We start from the raw sequence: 19,623 nt of genomic DNA, 5'->3' as shown, positions 1-19,623 counted from the left end.
CTGGGCGTGATGGTCGACATGCAAGGAGCACATGGTAGCATGAACCTGAAAGACAGAAATCCGAAAGCAGGAGTAGGAAGCTCCGAACTTTCCCTTCCTACTCCTTATTTCGCGCGGCTGTTTCCCTGCTCGCTCTAACGTGTATTCCTTAGGTGAGCATTCTCACGGACAAACATCACTCTCGCTTCACTGCAGACATCACAGTGTAACACTAGAAGTTTGCCACCTAAACGAGCAATCCTGTTGCAGATTCCTTCTGCTGCTTGGCTTCTGAAACTGAAAAAAGAAACGACAAAATAGCCCTTTTGCCTATACATCGAGTCAATAGAATACAGTGACGAAGTACACAAAACAATTTCTCATTTACATTCGGATGGCAAACAGCGCAGTGTCCATTTCTCTCTTTTTTTTTTTGACATGTGGGAGCATCATTTTCAGCGCTGCAGTACGTTCTATAGTGGCAATAAATTTGTCAATGAAGCAAATTCTTAATTGTAAAAAAAATTATATATTAGCGTTCTCGTCATCGACTAATGCTTAGCCGCACAAAGCGTGCCGATTCAGCGAGCTTGGAGAATGCGTAATATGCACACTGAAAAAAAAAAAAGATAACTGCCACGCGCGAACAAGAACATCCTTTGGGCTCCGGCAAAGACACTTTCCTCAGATGCAAGCGTCACCCCTGTTCTTAATCCGACGAGCTCATTGAAAAAGCGGCTGCTTAAATTATGTCTTTCTACGCCCAGGAGAACGCGCGTCGATCGAAGTCCGCCACACTGCCTGGGTTCCAGATGATTGTCCATTCATGCGTCCGGCCGCCTCATTACTTCAGCTTGGACAGCTCGTGCATGTAAGCAGCGAACAGCTTTGCCTGAAAAATTAAAGAAGGATGTGAACAAGGTCGGTTCTTAAATTAGCTTCGTTCCTATGAAGAAAATAAACAGTCGGGCGAATCCTGTTATTATGGCCAGTGTACTTCCTTAGCCCAGAGTAAACATTGCGACCACTTTTGCCGATATGTTTTTAATATGTACTACGCAAGCAAGTGTGTATTTCGACTGAAGGTAACAAATACTTAAAATCATACGCATACTTGAGTATTCACTGCACAAACTTTTCCTTTAGGAAAGACATTCGGAAGTTGAGCAATCGGAAGATCAATAGCGTTAGTTTAGGTTAGTTTAGGTCAGATAAGGTGGTTAGGTTAGGTTAGGTTAGGTTAGGTTAGGTTAGGTTAGGTTAGGTTAGGTTAGGTTAGGTTAGGTTAGGTTAGGTTAGGTAAAGTAAGGTGGTTAGGTTAGGTTAGGTCAGGTAGAGTGAACAAGAGTGATCTAGGCTCGTCACAAAGGGCTGCAGAGAAACAGCCTTCTCTTTCACTCAAATCGGTTTACTTCTGTGGCGCCTGCCATGCTGAAATAAACAAGAACGCGCTACAGCTTGCAACTTCACAATGACAATGTGCAGAGTTCAAAAACACAGCTGTAATCAAAAGCCGCTTGACAAGCCGTATATTTAGTCCAGCAAGCCGACCTCGACGACCTTTTCATCCAAATCATGCCGTAAGCCGAACTAACGCCAGTAGTGCAAAAGGAGGAACAGAGGGACGACGCACCCCAGAGACAAGATCGGCGACGCTGATGTTCTCGTTCTGCGAGTGGAACCCGCAGCCGGGCGGGTTGATGGACATCACGAGCATGTCCCGACAGACGTGGTCTTGTATAAGCTTCGCCGGGCCCACCGTGAAGCCACCGCGTGTCTTGTCGGGCACCACGCCGTACGCTGCGCGGAAGTGGAAAAGAATAATCGCGACGCGGCATTGGCAAAGCACAACCCCTCGCGTCCCTTCGCAATTGCTAATGAAAAAGCCGGCAGATCCCACGCATTGTGGGTATCGATGTAATGTGAAGCAGCCAGCAAAGAGCTGCATACATCGTCTTGTATGTCGTTTAGCAAAATGCGTGTCATGGTTTTCATGTTAACTCCTATTATTTATGTGCGTCACACAGTAACGTCGCACAATATCAACTTCGGGGTAGACCAAGCTAGCGAAACGGCCGCCAGCGCCCCATGAGCGTGGCACGTAAGTCATGCTGTACATGACATGTGTGTCATGATTTTCGTGTTAACTCGTGTTATTTATATTCGTCACACAGTCACGTCGCGCAATACCAATTTTGGTGTATATCAAGCTAGCGAAACGGCCGCCAGCGCACCATGAGCGTGGCATGTAAATCATGCTGTACATGACACGCGTGTCATGATTTTCATGTTATGACTTGTCATTTATGTTCGTCATACAGTCATGTTACATCATACCAACTTTGGTGTACATTCGATTAACCAAGCGACCAGGAGAGCACAAAGTCGTAGGCGGCTAGATAGTAGATAGAGAGATAGATAGATAGATAGATAGATAGATAGATAGATAGATAGATAGATAGATAGATAGATAGATAGATAGATAGATAGATAGATAGATAGATAGATAGATAGATAGATAGATAGATAGATAGATAGATAGATAGATAGATAGATAGATAGATAGATAGATAGATAGATAGATATATAGATAGATAGATAGATAGATAGATAGATAGATAGATAGATAATGATAGATAGATAGATAGTAGATGATAGATAGATAGATGAGAGATAGATAGATAGATAGATAGATAGATAGATAGATAGATAGATAGATAGATAGATAGATAGATAGATAGATAGATAGATAGATAGATAGATAGATAGATAGATAGATAGATAGATAGATAGATAGATAGATAGATACGCTCAAAGTCGCAGAAGTTCGCTAGAAATGCTTCGCATTTAAAACGACGACTGTGATCATCCTTCAAAGGGTCTGGAAATGAGCCTGTTGGTTTGGCTTCAGGCATGCAAAGCAGCCCGAAAAACGAATACACAGGTCCGTCTGTTGTATTCCTGTGTCTTCGTTTTCCGCGCTGTTTTGCAGTCATGAAAATGTGATCAGTGTTACCAAAAATAGGCAGCAAAATGAAAACAGGCAAATTTTCTCAAAACATTCTTTTTGGGGCTAGATGGTTCATATTGAGCAAAATTTGTTCAGTATGAACCACCTTGCTCAGTATAAACCAACCAGGCCAACAACATATTTTGATAAGTTACATTGCTTTCATAGTGAGCTCCACTATTTTTCTACCTCTTCTTCTACAGAGCCTTCTTTACTGATAGCATTGATTGCCTCTAGAGCCTGCCACACGCGGTACTTGATGTATTGCCTGAACAAGGCAAACCTTCCATGTTCAAGCAGTCCCTCAGCGTCCCTTTATTTGAATTTTGCTGATTTCCAGAGAGACATGCGCCACTAATTTTCAAAGCCCCGCCCCATGCCGATCTGAAGAAAGCCAGAACGACCTTGTACTTTTCATGTCAATACAGGTCACGGCTAGCCGTACGTGACTGTCTTCAATTTCGTTACTACCGGCTTAGCTTTAAACTAAATATTATGAAGCCAAGCTTCACGCAACGAAACAAGAGGCTGCTATAGCCTAAGAATAAAAAATCCCGCCATCTCCCCGTAAAGGGAACCAGTATGCGAAGCAGCCATGAGTCGACTTAGATTTCTGTAAATCTTCTATTGTCTTCATCACTGTTCATGGTCCTTCCATTCGAGGTTCCCCTGATGTTGTTACTCGTCATATATGACTTGAAGCTCAGGGGAACGGTTCCCCTGATGTTGTTACTCGTCATATATGACTTTAAGCTCAGGGGAACGTTCCCCTTGAGTATAACGGCCTTGTGGTCCGTAAAGTATAAAGTTAATGGCTCTTGCTCCAAAGGTTGCAGCTTGAAGTTTGAGAATGCAATGTCAACGCGCCCGTTTCGCTTCGGCTTCGCGAGCCCGCCGCTCCGGGTCGGCTGGGGCACTGGCTACGCCGACGCGACGCCGGGGGGACAGGCCTCGTTCACAAGCTGCTTCGCATCTAAGGGTACCTTGCATGATTTATGGCGTAGTGGGTACCTTGCATGAATGACGATGATTTCTGACGCAGTGGGTACCTTGCATGATTTATGGCGTAGTGGGTACCTTGCATGATTTATACTAGAGCACGCGCTGCAGTGGAGCGAGCGCTCTACCGCACGTCCATATGTCAGGCAAACATTCCTTTCTGACACTATGCGCGAGCTCTCCTCTCGTGCCAACAATTCGCTCTCACTTCGTCCTCTTCTTTCTTCCATACATCTAGTGGCACCTTTCTCTCAGGCAAACATTCCTTTCTGCACACCATGAAGTGAGTGATGATCTAGGAGGTGGCTCGGAGATAATCGGGTTTTGCCTGCGTTATTATCATCATCAAGGCTCTCGAAGAACAAGAGCAAGAAGGCTTCTCTTTCGCGCGAGCGTGCGCATGCTACAGTTGGCTGGTTACGCCGGGGGAACAGGCCTCGTTCATAAGCTGCTTCGCATCTAAAAACTAGCACTACCTGACATCGTTTACTCGCTCCGCGTATGTTAAAAACAATTTACCATTGTACCGAACTAGGTGAGAAGTCGAAAACTATAGCAAGCAAAACCAGAATTTTCTATGAGATTATAATCGTTAGTCAAGTCGTTTCTGACGTCTTCCGATTTCTCACATCATTATCAGTTCGTCCAATAGTATGCGTCATTGATTAACGAACTGTCTTGTTATTTACTCCAACGTACCATCTTTCGCGGCGGCCTCGGCGGCTTGAAAGTTCGGCCCGCTGGGATCAGTGAACCAGGGATCGGCACAGTGCGACATGATGACCCTGAAACATCAGTGGCACTCGGTTTTCGCAAGATTCTGGCTACTCGGTGCTTCGCACCAGCACACTAGGACTTTGGCAACACATGGACAAGGGTCATACATGCGTAGTTTAATTATCGCTTTTTTCTAAGCAGTACAGTTGTGCTGTGCATTGGAGGTTACGCTATGAATTGAGGGCGTGCGGTCTCGGTCTACGCACTGCATCCTGAGGCGGCGCGTACCCGCATGCATATAATGAATCAGCTCTTACATTGCAGGCTCATCACGCTCTCATACTACATGACGCTCAAGGTTGGCGAAACAAGGATATAAATCACCCAAGCCACATCGGCAAAAGCTCGACAGTCTTCCAGCAGGTTTTCCAAATGCCTCCGTACTCGTACTGTGACTGACGATGGCGGGTGCGTACACAAGGAAAGCGTATTAAGCCAAGTGACTGTGTCCCCAACTCAATCATCACATGATTTACCACGTAAAATAAGTGTATCGCTGTGAAGCTCACCTAAAGGAACCGTCACGTATTATTATGAGTTGCGTGAATGTGGTCCCTTTCCCCTCTTAATGTGCTTCCCGGAAATACGGTGAACAGGCGTCTACACATGATAATGTGCGCCCGTCCTCCCTCACCCTCTCGTGCGCACACATATGCACATAAAGACAGGACAAGCTCTTCTCCTGCCTGTATGTGTCCCTTGCATAAGCAAGCGTACCGCGCACACTGCTTGAGACTCACTTGACTTGGTTGGGGCTTCCACGCCTGGTGAACTGTTCCTGCAGGTGTTTCTCGACGCACTCGCGCACTTTCTGCACCTTCTGGTTCGGCACGGTGCGGATGGAGAACTTGCCCACCACCCGGGCAGGAATGACGGCCTTGTCACCGGACGACCAATGGGCACCCTCGACACCTGAACCAGTTCACGTGCCATATTTTCAACGCACTTGTTCCAACAGCAACTGCGGCACGTTCACATTCTTGGCCTCTCGTGCGCAAGGTATCTTTCTGTGCTGTGTTTTGTTCCTGACCAAGAGTGTTCGTTCTGTTCCTATCCATGCTGTTGCTATTCCTACTATGGCATTCTATTAGTTGTCATTACTTTAGTCTGTGTGCCCTGTCAACTAGTTACTTATTTTCAACGTCTTCGTATTTTCAACTATTATTTCTATATCTGTTTAGATGGCACAACATAAACAATATCATAATCGTATCGTGGTATGGCACTTAAAACCCCATCAATTATTATTACGAAACACGGTCCCATTTAAAAAAAAAACAAGTGTGCGTGTTAATATCCTTTATGTTCAAGTCACCTGGCGAGGAGTGAACAGGTGAATCCCTGACAGTAAGAAATGAAAGGTCGCAGGACAAGTCAGTGAGTGGCATCGAGGCCAGTGGATACGCGCCCACAACATTAAAAAACCTGAAATCGACATGTTCGACAAACGACATTTTGTTTGTAAAGTCTCTCACCGTGGATGGAGAGCGTAGGATAGCGCCACCGACGCATCAGCAATTCCACCTTGTCGTTTGTGGCGAGCCTGGGGACGCCGAGCTCTTTTCGGTACTGTTCCTGCAAAAGGTTCCCGTCAACGCAGTCGCACGAACTGAGATGTTAGGAACACTGAGGAGAAATCCTCAGCGTTCGTAACATTTCGTTCTAGAATGTTCACTCTTCTGGTGTCGTCACTCCCATCAGGTTATTCGCGCCATGGTTTTAATTCCATTTGGAATCACTTGAAAGATTCAGTATAAGTGAAGCAAATTCCGGCTTTCGCCAGTGAATGCAATTACTTGTTTAATCCTCCAGGTTCCTTCATTATTTCTATCTCTTACACCAATCCGGGTACGTACCACCTTTAATAGGGCGAATGCCTTAGTTACCCGTTGAACAGTTGAAACAATAAATAAATGGAGATAGAAAAAATTGTTGGCGAATGTAATTATTTTTCTATTGAAGTTTTAGAAAAAACATTAGCAAAATGAAATTTAAGATGACGAACAAATAGCCTGACGCGGGAGGAAGTTGAATCCACATCTTCAATACGAGAATTTACTTACTAGTTTAGCGAGGCCGGCATCCATCCGTGAATTACGTTGAGCATTCGTGCATATTTACATTATTAAACCTATAGGACACCCCTAGTGTCGCCGCACACGGTCTGCTTCTTCGCACGGCTATGGCCAACAAAAAAAGAAAAGACATGCCCTTCGAATTTCCTCGTTCTTATCAATGAAACAGTGGAAGCCTTAGACAGGAATAAAATATGGGTACTTCGCTTTCCGGGCAATATTTGTTTCAGGCCTGCAAGCAGGTTTTTATTCCTCTTTCCTGGTCACATTTATATTCCATTACACCTTGCATGATTCTGAGCAAGATTTGCTCACCAGACAGTGCTCTCGTCCTTCAAACTGTTGTCCCCGTCCTCGCTACGGCGCTTGACGAGAAAACTATAGAAAGATTAGTCCATTTCTGATCACACTATACGTACAACGTCGAACTCGATGCCCTCGTACACCTTGCGCTCCTCGTGCGACAAGGGCAGCACTTCGTCGTAGATGCCCGGCACCTTGATTCGCCCCTCGGCGTCAGTCAGGCTGTTGAGCAGGTACATCAGGTCGGGCATCGCTTCGATGCTGCCGGATGAAGAAATTGCGACGCCTTGCGAAAATATACTATGAACAATTCGCATAAGCACTGAAGACCATCCAGAACCGCACAAAAAAAGAAGGCATTTCGTTTATAAAGTGTCTCTCCACGACCCACGTTCTAACAACTTTGACTCGGAAGACTGCGACCTCAATTTCTGGCAGAATGCAGAGAGAATGAGGACACTGACATAAGTTAGAGAGTCGCATAGGTCGGCAACAAAATGTGGAGCTCACTCAGACTCACTCAAGAAATATATTTTGCACTTAGAGCTCACTCGAACTCAGACTCACCAATGTGTTTCTCAACCGGACGCACTCGGACTCAGACTTATTGGAATTTTTCTCAGCCGGACTCACTCGGACTCAAATTCACCAAAACTTATCGAAATTTTTCTCAGCCGGACTCACTCGGACTCAAACTCACCAAATATTACTCACTGGGACTCACTCAGACTCAGACTCGCGGCTCTATCTGCGTCTCAGTAAGCCTGAGTGAGTCGACTCATGAGTCCGTCGTCACTGGATAGCCCGCACTTACAACGGGGACAAAGCTTACAACGGGGACAAAGCTAATGCTGTTGTCGTGTTCTTCTCCCTTTGTCCCCGTTGTAAGTGCGCGCTATCCAGTGACGATAAATACATACCAACTCGCCCAGTTTTCTGCTTTGTCATGAGTCCGTTAGCGTATAATTGGCTTTTCCGACCATGGTGTGAATGCTCTTTAACACGAATATCTCGCATAATTGGCGCTCTACTTGGCGCCCTTAGATCTCGTACTTTCAAATATGAGCTATCAGTGGTTGCAATCCAGTAAGGACATATATTTGAATGAGGTGACTCACACGAGACATTTTTTTCAAGAACTTTTTGTGAAAGAGTGTGAGGGGGGGGGTCAACCTGCCTCACCCCCCCCCCCCCCCCCCCCATCTCCGTAACTCACGCATCTCATTAATAAATATTGAGCTGGCGTATGAACGCTAGTGCTTCGGAGTATATGTGAATCGACGGGTGTATAAACGGGAGCCGACATAAGACTTATAGTAATGCTGAAGTTGTGTATATAGAACTATAAATCGTCAAAAAAGTGTGAAGCTCACTCAGACTCACTCAAGAAATATATTTTGCGCTTAGGGCTCACTCGGACTCAGACTCACCAAAATTTTCCTCAACTGAACTCACTCGGACTCAGACTCACTAAAATATTTCGCAACCGGACTCACTCGGACTCAAGCTGACCAAAATATTACTCACCCGGACTCACTCAGACTCACGGCTCGACCTGAGTCTGAGTGAGTCTGAGGGAGTCGACTCATGAGTGAGTTTGCCAACCTATGGAAAGTTGTGAGTTGGGCTAGTTGGAACAAATCATTCATAATGCTTCTGAGCGCGGAACACAGACAATGTACAAGAGAGCGAAATTAGAACGCAAGAAAGACACAGCACAAAAATAAGGTTGGATAAGAGACAAGCACTTCAAACTAAATTAAACCTTCAAGCAAAAAGGACGTCGTTCCTGGACGAGCAATATTAACCAGTCGTAAATCAAATTTAGAAAACTTCCTATGAATGAAATGAGCTACGCGTTCTAGTTTGCACGCTGTTTTTACTCACTTTAACTAATCGATCGAGGTTGTCATAGGGTACGGTCCACGCTGACATAAAATTGGCACACATTACAGATTTCCCTCCATATCAGATCATTTCCCTAACTTTTCATGAACCCAGCAGATACTCTTCGAACGCAACGCATCTGCCGCGGCAGGCTGGTTCACCACCCACACTTCATATGAAACGTACTAGTCGGCTACGAAAAGCAACGTGAAGCTTGCATTTTCTTTTTTCAAGGACACCACAAACAGTAAACCAAATGCATACATGGAAGGCAGCTCGGTTTTGAGAAGTAACGTCCCCTCATTAGATGTCTCAGTTTTCATTATCTCGTGTAATTTGAAATCTCCGACATTTCTTTGATTCTAACAACGACGCCAGCATCCAGACCAGCTTATCGCAGAAGACTACACTATTATACTGCTTCTGCACTATAGCTGCTCATACAGGTCACGCGTTCACGCAGCAACCTTTAATCTACAGATTAACGAACATCTTACACAGTTCCGCCGTAGATTCCCGAATGAAGGTCTGCGTCGGCGCAGGTCACCTCGACTTGAAAATGGCATATACCCCTGAGGGAAAAGAAAATAGTGACAAGAGGCAATGTCTTCTGTGCATGTCAAAGTCTTCTTGAGTGCACTGCGTTTAACCTTTTTGCGTGACGGAGCGCTCCTGCAATTGTCCGTTTCCCGTGCGTGTCAATCTAACAGAAAGTCAACCGAAGTTACGTAGCTTTAAAATCACATCTTTCCCGCAACACTGATTGCCTCAGCTTCTATCGCTGGTTATCCAAGGAACCTAAGATTGTGTCAAGTGCCTTTTGTCGCAATGGCTCGTTTTTATACATATTGAGTTGCAAGTGTGTGTTCGATTCAGCTATCGCTTTCACATTATTATTCATTAAAGATAGCAGCTCGTTATTTGCAAGTATATACACAATTACATGCCCAGTATAAAAATATACCAGACCGGTCTGGTGCATATACTAGGCTTTGGTGCTAACTGGTGTCCTTTGGTGCTTTGGTGCCTTTGGCGCTAAGTGGAGTTCTCAGTGATCCTTGCGTTGCCTTTACGTTCCATCGAGGACATGATCTATCTATCTATCTATCTATCTATCTATCTATCTATCTATCTATCTATCTATCTATCTATCTATCTATCTATCTATCTATCTATCTATCTATCTATCTATCTATCTATCTATCTATCTATCTATCTATCTATCTATCTATCTATCTCAACTCAGGTGTCTAACTCAGGTAAGGCCGCACCAGCGGCCTTACTTACCTGAGTGCGTAGGTGAGGCATGGCGTCTTCGGCCGCAGCCACACACCATCCGCTATGCACACATAGTCGATCCCACCCAGGAGATCGCTCTTCTTGCTGGACTTGAGGTAAGCGGCTATGCCCTGCGAGTCGACCTCTTGCATGCTGTCGATCAGCATCTGCACGCAAGGACACAGCGGGAATAACTCAAACTAGTGTCAAGCACGTAGACACGATTCGAAGACGCTAACTATACAGCAAGTACATTTGTTGCTTCTGACATCATTACATCCCACATTGTTACACAGAGTTCGTATCGCCTGGACACCTGGACACGCCTATCTCCATGGTAATGAACGCGATAATGCGGTAGCTCGAGAGCTCACAAACCGGGCGCCATTGGAAGAGCTGTACAACCCAGACGATGTCCACCAACAGAACCGTTAAACTACACTGAAACGTTACTTCATTACAGACAAATCTGGATGTACTTCCCACCGACACACAAATCACTCAACCGAGAGGATGCTGCTGCGTGGCGGCAGCTTCAGACTAATTCACTCCCCTGTCTTTTCATGCTTCACCTCTCCGCCCCACACAATATCCCTCACACTGCCCCTACTGTGGAGCGAAACCCACAGTGTATCACTGCACATGGGAATGTCCACACTTAGCGGGCTAACCCCCTTTTCCTTCACGCCCACATTCCTCCGGTGAGACTGCGCTGACCCGCTCAGAGCCGCGGAGCAGCGACGGCTGATCCGCCGGGAACGTAGAGTCCCGCCAGCCAATGAGGCCCTGAACTAAGGGCTTCACCCCTACGAGGAAGATATATTACCTTTGTACAAATAAAAGTTTCTCTCTCTCTCTCTCCCTCTCTTGCTTCTGCGATGAACTTATGCAGTGCAGCCAGTGCCAGCTCTTTTGACTACGTCATGTTAAAAAGGTATTTCGCCTGCAAATCTTAAGAATTCTGGTGCAAAATCACGCAGCCGATACAAACAAAATTAGTGCTTGCGAAGAACAGATTTTCTTTTTGTGTGAAGATTTGGTTTAACTGGCCTCACCGGGACGTATTTAAGTAGTTATAAGGAAAAGTGGACTCCGGATTTTCTCACTGGTCGTAAATTCCGCAACACAGTCGCCATGGTTCGAGATGCTGGTGAAGCGGTTCGACCATGTAGCAAAATGTGGAGTTAACGTTATACAGTACAACAAACAATAACATAAACCTTAAGAATAAAAGAGGGCAAAATTGGGAAGGCTAGACAACGCAGAAAAATGCGTTGAGGGCGAGAACCTCAGGAAGCAAAAAGTTCCGAGGGTTTTTTACACTATCGCTACGAGGACTCGAAGGCGAAAGCCTTAGTGGCGATCCACAAAAAGAAACTGAAACGCCACGTCAGAATCCTACGAGTCGCTTTTCTCGTCGCGTCTCATTTTAACGCCAAATCGTAAAGAGCCCGTGTCGCGGAAATTTCGGTATCAGCGACGGCGTCGGCGTCGTTGGTTGTGAGCGAAAAATCACGATGGATGCAAATAGTAAAAACACTTCCCTGTTAAAATCGTTGGTCCGAGTCGCAATCTGACCCAGGCCTTCTTGCGACAGTCAGGTTCTACCACGCCAATTGAAATGAAAAAAAAAAAAAAAAACCTGTACCGGTGTCATGTAGTGAGAGGAGTCGCCTTAATAATATTAAGCAGAAGCGTAATATTGCACCAGGCGTCAGGCCATGTGAATAGCGCAACGAGTGGGTGGTTTAAAGGCCCACCCATTACGAAGCGCTCCGGCGTAATTGCTGATCATTATGAGTAGCAGCCTCCACAAAGTGTTCAGCTGCACAGCTGCACGTGTTGCCTTACGGACGCGTAGGGCGTACCTCTCTGATTCGCAAAATGATGAATTATGGAGGGCACGTCGCAAATTTACTTCAGTATGCATTCTAGGAGAGTTTAAAATGGTCAACGCTACGCGCACAGCTGTTCCTTCCTTTCCTCACGGCACGTGTTCAAGTGTCCATCGGGAAGCGAAGCCCGCTAGCGAATGAGAAGGTGATGCGAACGGTGCCTGATTATACGCCATCGCTTTCGACTCTTGAAGGTGAAGCTCAAGCGCCCTCCACGTTTTTGAGCTTGTCAAGCCTCCTCTGGCGTTACGTACCCCTTAGGCCGGCCGCACAATCCACTAGGTCCTAGCTCAGCGTCTTCCATCGCGCGCCCTCTCCGCGTTACTGCGTAGCCTACAGCATAGGCCGAGTCGCGCGAATGCTGCTTCCCTTATTTTTGAAGGCACCCGCCATGGCGGTATAGTGGTTAAGGTGCTCGACTACTGACCCGCGGCCGCATTTTCGATGGAGGTGAAAATGCTAGAGGCCCATGTACTTAGATTTTGGTGCACGTTGATGAACCACAGGTGGTCAAAATTTCCGGAGCCCTCCACTACGGCGTCTCTCATAGTCATATCGTGGTTTTGGGATGTTAAACCCCAACAATCATCATCATTATTTTTGAAGGTGACAGCCTTAGACCTCTAGGTTTCAAGGTCGCGTTGCGAGGCACAGAACTTGACCTCGCAAGCTGCGCGTCCACTTTGTCTTTGCAGCGTACGCGTGAGCAGCCGCGAAGTATAGATCGGGGCAAGCGCGGTAGTGGCGCTGGGAAACACACCCAGTACACACCCTGACATTGAGGGGCGGCCTTCCCGTGCTCTGCAGGTAGGCGCACAGAGCCCAGATGCATGCGGTCAGCGGGCCCTTGTTGTGCGCGGTGCCGCGGCCGAACAGACGGCCATCCTTCTCCACGGGCTGGAACGGTTCCGTATCCCATCCGTCGTCCTGAGGAAAGCCCGACACAACAATTTCCGTTAAAAGGCGATACAGCATCATACACGGCGGTTTCGACCAACAGTATATACCGCCTCCCGCATTTTTAACCACTCGCGCGACTATCAACCGCACGTTCTGTCAGCGCCTTCAAACAGGGATACCCAGTGAGACCAGTAGTAGTACGCACAGGTGCAAAGAATCATATATAGAGCAAGCATCCTCTGCATGCCGCGTATGAAACAACGCACAATTATTTCCGAATTGTTCCAGCTTTGAAACACATCTGCTGCCACGTAACTTACAAGGGTGACAGATCGGACTACAGTAAACTCTCACTTGTACGAACGTCGGTTTAACAAATATTTCAGAATAACGAACTTTTACAAAATCCCCGGCGATTTTCTTATGCATTCTATGCAAAAATCTTTCAGTTAAACGAATTTCAGAATAGTGAATTTTTCAGTTGAACGAACTTGATCCGCGGACCCAGGCTCATTTTTTTAATCAATTCAACGAAGTTTTGTGCACTGCAGCACTGGCATAGCCGATGCGAGCCGCCACGAAATCGCCCATCCATCGGCGGCAGGTTCAAATCCTGTAACTCTAGCCGAGGCGGTACAGTATTTTAGAAAGTTGCGAGGCTTCGTGTCTCAGCAACAAGCTGTGCCAGAGGCAGTGCACAGAAACGCAGACTCTCTGGAAAGCTTTGTCTCTTCTTGCGCTTTAAATGCACCAGTCCAAATGAAAATGGCAGATTTCTTTTCAAAATAAACTGCATTTCACACTTTTGACTCTAATGTCCGGTGTGCCTAATGCTGTTCCATATTCTAGTGAAAATTCAGTTTAGTGAACTTTCAGTTAAGTGAACTATTTCCTTGGGTCCCTTGAAGTTCACTCAAATGAGAGTTCACTGTAGTTGGTATACTGTATGACCTATAGCCTAATAGCTCGGAAACACAACAAGCCTAGGAACAAGAGGGGACACCGACATAGGCGTGCGCAGGGGGGGGGGGGGGGGCAAGGGGGGCGAGAAGGGGGGGGCGCAGTCAGCCCTATACATTGTAGGGGGGGGGGGGGCGAGAAGAGGGGCGCAAAGGCAGCCGCATACATTGACATAATAGGGAGGGGGGCGCTGCGACGAACCTTCGCCCCCCCTGAAGGGGAACCCTGGGCACGCTTATGGACACCGACAAGCGCTAACTTTCAGGTGTTTTTCTGGTTTTCTGACACTTCATCGGGATCAGTGTGGCTGTCGTCCTGGACTCGATAACACATCAGTTTTGTACCGGCCCAAAGGTAACTGTAGAACCGGCTTACCGCACCCGCGTAATTGTAGAAGCGGCTCAGATGAAGCGGGAGGGATGCTCCTGCGTGAGCAAGCCGTCCATTTCGCTATGTGATAAAGAGTTTTGGAAGGTGCAGGTTCACGCATGCGGTGACCACTCCTGTTTTTGCACTTGCCATGTTTTAACAAGTGCTCGTTTATTCTGATTTCGCTTGTTCGGACACGTGCCTGCCTTTCTTTCTTCTCTTGTTCATTATAGTCACTGTTTCCTTATATATCTTGCTTCGTTTCACGATAAAACTCAGTTGAAAGTTCGCGCTTGTGGGTATCCCCTCGTGTCCCAGTCGTTGTTTCCGCGCAATTACGCTATATATAGAACGTAACTTACCTTGCGCGCAGGCTGGACGTCCAGGTGGCCATACACACACAGCGTCTTCCGCTTGGCGTCGTGAGTGGTGCTGGCCAACAGAAGAGGGGGGTACGGTACCTTGCTGCCGTCCGAGAGATTCTGGTCACCCAGGGGCTCCAGGGTGACGTGCATGCCGTGTTTCTTCAGCTTCTACAGGCGACATGACACCGCGAAGAGAAAGAATTTGAGCGTTGTTTGGAGTTCGGCGCTCAGAGTTTGTCATCGCTCAAACAATAAGAAAATAATGTAAATATGTATCTCGATGGAATGAGCGAGATCTTCTAATTGATGGACTTTTTCAAAACATAGTTACATCAGTCACCTCAAAAATAATTACCCGCCACACTGGTCTAGTGGTTATGGTGCTCGACTGCAGAGCCGAAGGTCGCGGGATCGAATTCCGGTCGCGGTGGCCGCATTTCGATGTAGGCGAAATACTAGAGGCCCGTATACTTAGATTTAGGTGTACGTTAAAGAACACCAGACGGTCAAAATTTCCCGAGCCCTGTACTGCGGCATCCCTCATAATCATATCGTGGTTTAGGGAAGTAAAACGGCAATAATTACTATATATTATCAAGAACAATTATGAGCAATATGTACCCAGCGGAATATTGCTGCGGAAGAAGAAGTTCGAGTGTCAGTTACGTCGATAACTGCTCGACACTTGTTCTTGCGAAGCAGCGCCCGTTCGATGTCGAGGAGTTATATACAACAGCTTTATATGGGCTTATCCGGAGATAAGAAAATGCAGTACAAAAAATTACCGCAAATTTAGATACAAAGATGCTTCGAATTGCAAGGAAGAGAAGCCTTCAAGGATAACCAAACTGATGTCATCTTCATAGAAGATCGTACTGATATTTCACGTACAAACATGTCGATAGCGAACAATGAGAAAACTTGCGACATTTACGTGTTTAATGACCATAGTTGCTGGCGAAAGTTCTGCCCGCCAAAGTGAATCAACAATCTGTGCAAACAGATTCATCTCCGGAAACCGAGTTTAACTTATCACCCCTGTCCTGTCGTCGACGCGTTGCAACCTTCTCTCCACTTCACAAGTTCTTTCACTCGCCACTTAATCGCGCTGCTTACGTTATCCAAACACCTAACATATTTCGCCGCACTGGTCATACACTACAAGTTTTCCGCCCACGTGCGCGTATCAAAACATTTCCTGCTTCATCTTTTCCTAGAGCAGCAAAAGGCTGAAACGGCCTTTCCCACAAAGTCGCCACTCTCACCTGCCCATCAAGCTTCGCGTATAACATATATAATGTAACCCCACGTTGATAATTTTGACAATATTGTTTGTACTATGTAACGCCCCCTCGAAGGTCCTTATAAGCAAATAAAAATGAAATGAAAAGTAAGATTTATGAAATTTTGCGTATTTAGCTATGTCATTGGATTTGTCAAAAAGAACTCAGTAATTTAACTTAGGCCATGTATATTTAATCTCACTCACCCGAAGTAATGTCAAAGCTACGGTGTCGTGACAGCCATCAGCCAAAACGGATCAAAAGCTCTTCCTGTGTCTGCCTCCAATCACCTTCCAGCTTTCACCAACTTTAGTGAATGCACAATAATGGGCGAGCCTTCTTTACCACTTTGAATCACTAAGCCCGCCCTCATTAATGATAGCCTTTTCTGCACTGCACAGTATTGTAGAGACGGAGAGTCTCAAACTCACTCTCATAGAGCAAATACGCCGTCAGGCAGACAACATATGAAGTCAGTTTTCGAACTTAATGCGTCACAGTGACACTTTCTGACGTAGATACGTAGATGTCCAAAAAGCGTTTACGCGGATTGCTTAGATCAGGAATATCGTTGGCACAAACCTCTTGTGTCTGCTCTATCAGGCGCATGATGTCCTTGCGGTGACTCAGTTCTGCAGAGACAGTAGGAATGGCAACCAATTCCTTCAGCCAGGACAACATATCATCCTTGTCTTCTTCGATTATCCTGTGCAAGTCATCGCGTTATTAACCAAAGTAGCATACGATAACTAGGAACTGAACACCTGCACAAATGTAGTAGAATGACGTTTTCTGTCCCTCTCTCTTTTTATTCATCACATACAGACGCGGCCTAACCAGTACTCTGTGAAACAAGTCCCCATCACGAAAGACTGTATTTCATAGCATTTTATTATGTTTCCCATTTTATCCGACGAGCTATAACACGCCAACGGTATCAACCGTTGGCGGCCAGTTGGCATGACGCGTGATAAAATTGAAAAATAAAAGGAAAATATGAAGAAACACGCCACAGTATTTGCTCATGATCTAACGAGTAGAAACACACAAACATTGTCTACTTCTACAAACACAACCTTCTGAGTCGACTACATAAGAAACACGGAAGCCGTAAAATATATTCTGCAGGTGACAGCCCCGACGTGAAACAATAGAGACAATTCAACCAGGCGCGGCGGTTTAGTGTCCCTATATCATACTTGATATGATCATAATCGCCTATTTGCTAGACGCCCACGGAAACATAGGTTTTTTCGCTATTTAATATGCTGTGGTTTCTCTCGAATATGCGCACGCGACCGGTACCGTATAACTTTAATAATTTTTACACTCACGGCACGCTTCTGGGCGAAGATTTAAACGTGTGGAAGGGTTCCACAAAACACGCATATTATTAAACGTTTCCATAGTTACAGTAATGTTCAGCAAGACTTACCTGAACACCGAAGCCAGATCCTTGGGTATGGCGCTTTCGTCCATCGTAACTTACGGCGTCGGGATCAACAGCGAGAAGTGAAGGCTGTAGGGTGTTCAAAGCGAAAAAATGACGACTCCGACGCAGGCGCCTTGCCAAGTTCTTCTTTTCTTTTAGTAATGTACCCCTGGGCGCGCGTGCCCTTGGAGCTTCTTTTTCTTTGAGTATATCTGCCGTTTTTAGTGCGCCCTCGAACGCGGATACCGTGGATCACCGGTAGCGTAGATAATCGGACCATTAACGGACCAATTAAAGGGTTATGCGTGAAGTTCGTAATTTCTTATAAGTTCGCGTATCGCCGCTCACCGCTACACCATAGTTTTAAGCGGCCCCTGCTTCGGGTCGTGACTGGCTTCTTAGCGTTTGCATGGAAGGAGAAAATGCGAGAGGCCTTTTGATGTCATAGGCTCCTGTATTCACCCTTGCAATGGCCGCGACTGTACATGACCTTCGGGGTCAGGATTCTTCACAAGAAAATCGAATTCTTCACAAAGTAATCCACCATTCTTCACAACAGAATCGAATTAAGGAATCCCACATGGCTCGGACCTGTGCCCTAATTACGCATCCACCTAGAGAGAGAAAATAAAACAGGGTGGAGCATGCGGTCAGACAACCACCCTTCACAAGCCATGCAGTCTCCTCTGATGTCAATCTCTCCATTTTAACTTGTCAAATGCGCAGATTGAGCGCTAAGTCCCTGAAATATCATGATCAGCATCGTTTCCCACAAGTAGTCGCGACGTTGCTTGTCTCATAGTCGCACGGTAGGTTTTTGGTATCGCCGAACCTGCCGCCACTTTCTGTCGATAATTCTGAACATACGTCCAACGTCACTAGTTTTCTGCTGGGTACTTCCAAGACACTGCAGAGAGCGAGGGCATCGCAGCAAAATACCATTGATCAGGACGATCAATCAACCTAATGGAGGGCGACTCACAGCGATTAACATCATCGTTGGGACGGAAGCTTAGTTGAAAAAGCCAAAAGTTGAACTACATCACGGCGCAGGTCTGCATTTCTGGAGGGCTAGTTTAAACAATATCTTCTAAAACAAAGCCTCGATACCACTATGGTACTGGCCAACTGGCAGGACCCTACCACGCATTAGCCTAAGCTCGCTGACATTTTTGTGCACTGCTAAAGGTTGCTATGAGAGAACGTCTTTCCAGTTAAGGTATGTTTAAGACGCAACAACAGGATGGACCCAGAAATGCTCACAATGCGAGTGAACATGTACAGTCGGCGTCAAAACTTTAGAGACATCTGTGTCTGAAAAAATTTTGAATTTCCTAGTGATCTGTGACTGTTTTCAGTCGGAATGCACAGTATAGATGTTGATAGCGCGTTTTAGAGCAGACCGGAAATTTAAATCAAGGCTGCCCGCCGAAGCAGCGGGAATATTCAGCTTTGTGGTCCCTAAACTTTTCACACTGACTGTACATCAGTAAGGCCTTGTAATACATAACACATCGCACCTCTAAAAAATCTGGATGAGCTATGCACAAGCCAAAACGAGTAGGAAAAGTATTCTCGCAGTCCCACATGAGGGATACGACAACCACCATCGCATTGCTCTTATGTGCTTCTAATTTTTGTTATAAAATTCGTCCTGACTTAGTCTATTCTGAATATGCAATATAAATTGGAGTGGAAACTATATTTTTACATACTAACATACGTATTGGGCATTGTATTTGATTTCAATGTGTACAATCTCTCTACAGACGAAGTTGCAATTTGCCAAAATAATAAGGCTCCATTACTTAAAAGGACACGCATGCATAGTTGGCTGCATTTCTTTTTTGTTTCATAACATAGTTTTCATATTTTCATCATCCTGCTCATGAAATATGCCGTCAGTTGTGGCTCTTTGTGGTTCCTCATTGAGCACCATCATCAATCTAATAAATTTCACAATGGCACTAAGACCTCTGCAGAATGTTCCTTGCAAGCTATCTCAGCGGCGTAGACAGGGGGGGGGGGGAGGCACACCTGGCCCGTGCCCCCATCTCCCAAAATTCTTTTTTTTTTTTTACACTCGACCACATCTGCCTGCCCTGGCCCCC

At 46.0% G+C, this 19,623-nt stretch overlaps 1 protein-coding gene across 1 annotated transcript; it reads right to left on the bottom strand.

Moving 5' to 3' along the window:
- Positions 1 to 757: 757 nt before the first annotated feature.
- LOC119383227 (cytosolic non-specific dipeptidase) lies at positions 758 to 17,673 on the bottom strand. Its single transcript, XM_037651269.2, has 12 exons — positions 17,516 to 17,673; positions 16,663 to 16,786; positions 14,795 to 14,965; positions 12,975 to 13,130; positions 10,318 to 10,475; positions 9,528 to 9,602; positions 7,260 to 7,404; positions 6,241 to 6,340; positions 5,506 to 5,677; positions 4,688 to 4,773; positions 1,613 to 1,779; positions 758 to 871 (listed from the first exon to the last, which is right to left on the bottom strand). The coding sequence occupies exons 1-12, from the start codon at positions 17,557 to 17,559 to the stop codon at positions 824 to 826; spliced, it is 1,446 nt and encodes a 481-aa protein (XP_037507197.1). The 5' UTR covers positions 17,560 to 17,673; the 3' UTR covers positions 758 to 823.
- Positions 17,674 to 19,623: the final 1,950 nt, after the last annotated feature.

Source organism: Rhipicephalus sanguineus, chromosome 2 (genome assembly GCF_013339695.2).
Source record: "Rhipicephalus sanguineus isolate Rsan-2018 chromosome 2, BIME_Rsan_1.4, whole genome shotgun sequence".
NCBI classification, from domain to species: Eukaryota; Metazoa; Arthropoda; class Arachnida; order Ixodida; family Ixodidae; genus Rhipicephalus; species Rhipicephalus sanguineus.
Note: the sequence above shows the minus strand (reverse complement) of the source record. Positions and strands in the feature narration are given on the sequence as shown.

Bases quoted from the DNA above. Each gene is read 5' to 3' on its own strand.
- LOC119383227 (XM_037651269.2), bottom strand. From the start codon at position 17,559: ATGGACGAAAGCGCCATACCCAAGGATCTGGCTTCGGTGTTCAG. The intron at 10,476-12,974 runs GTGTGTACTGGG...CCTTGCGTGCAG, and splicing joins GGCCGCCCCTCAATGTCAGG to ATGCTGATCGACAGCATGCA. The intron at 1,780-4,687 runs GTACGTTGGAGT...ACTTCCGCGCAG, and splicing joins CGAGGCCGCCGCGAAAGATG to CGTACGGCGTGGTGCCCGAC.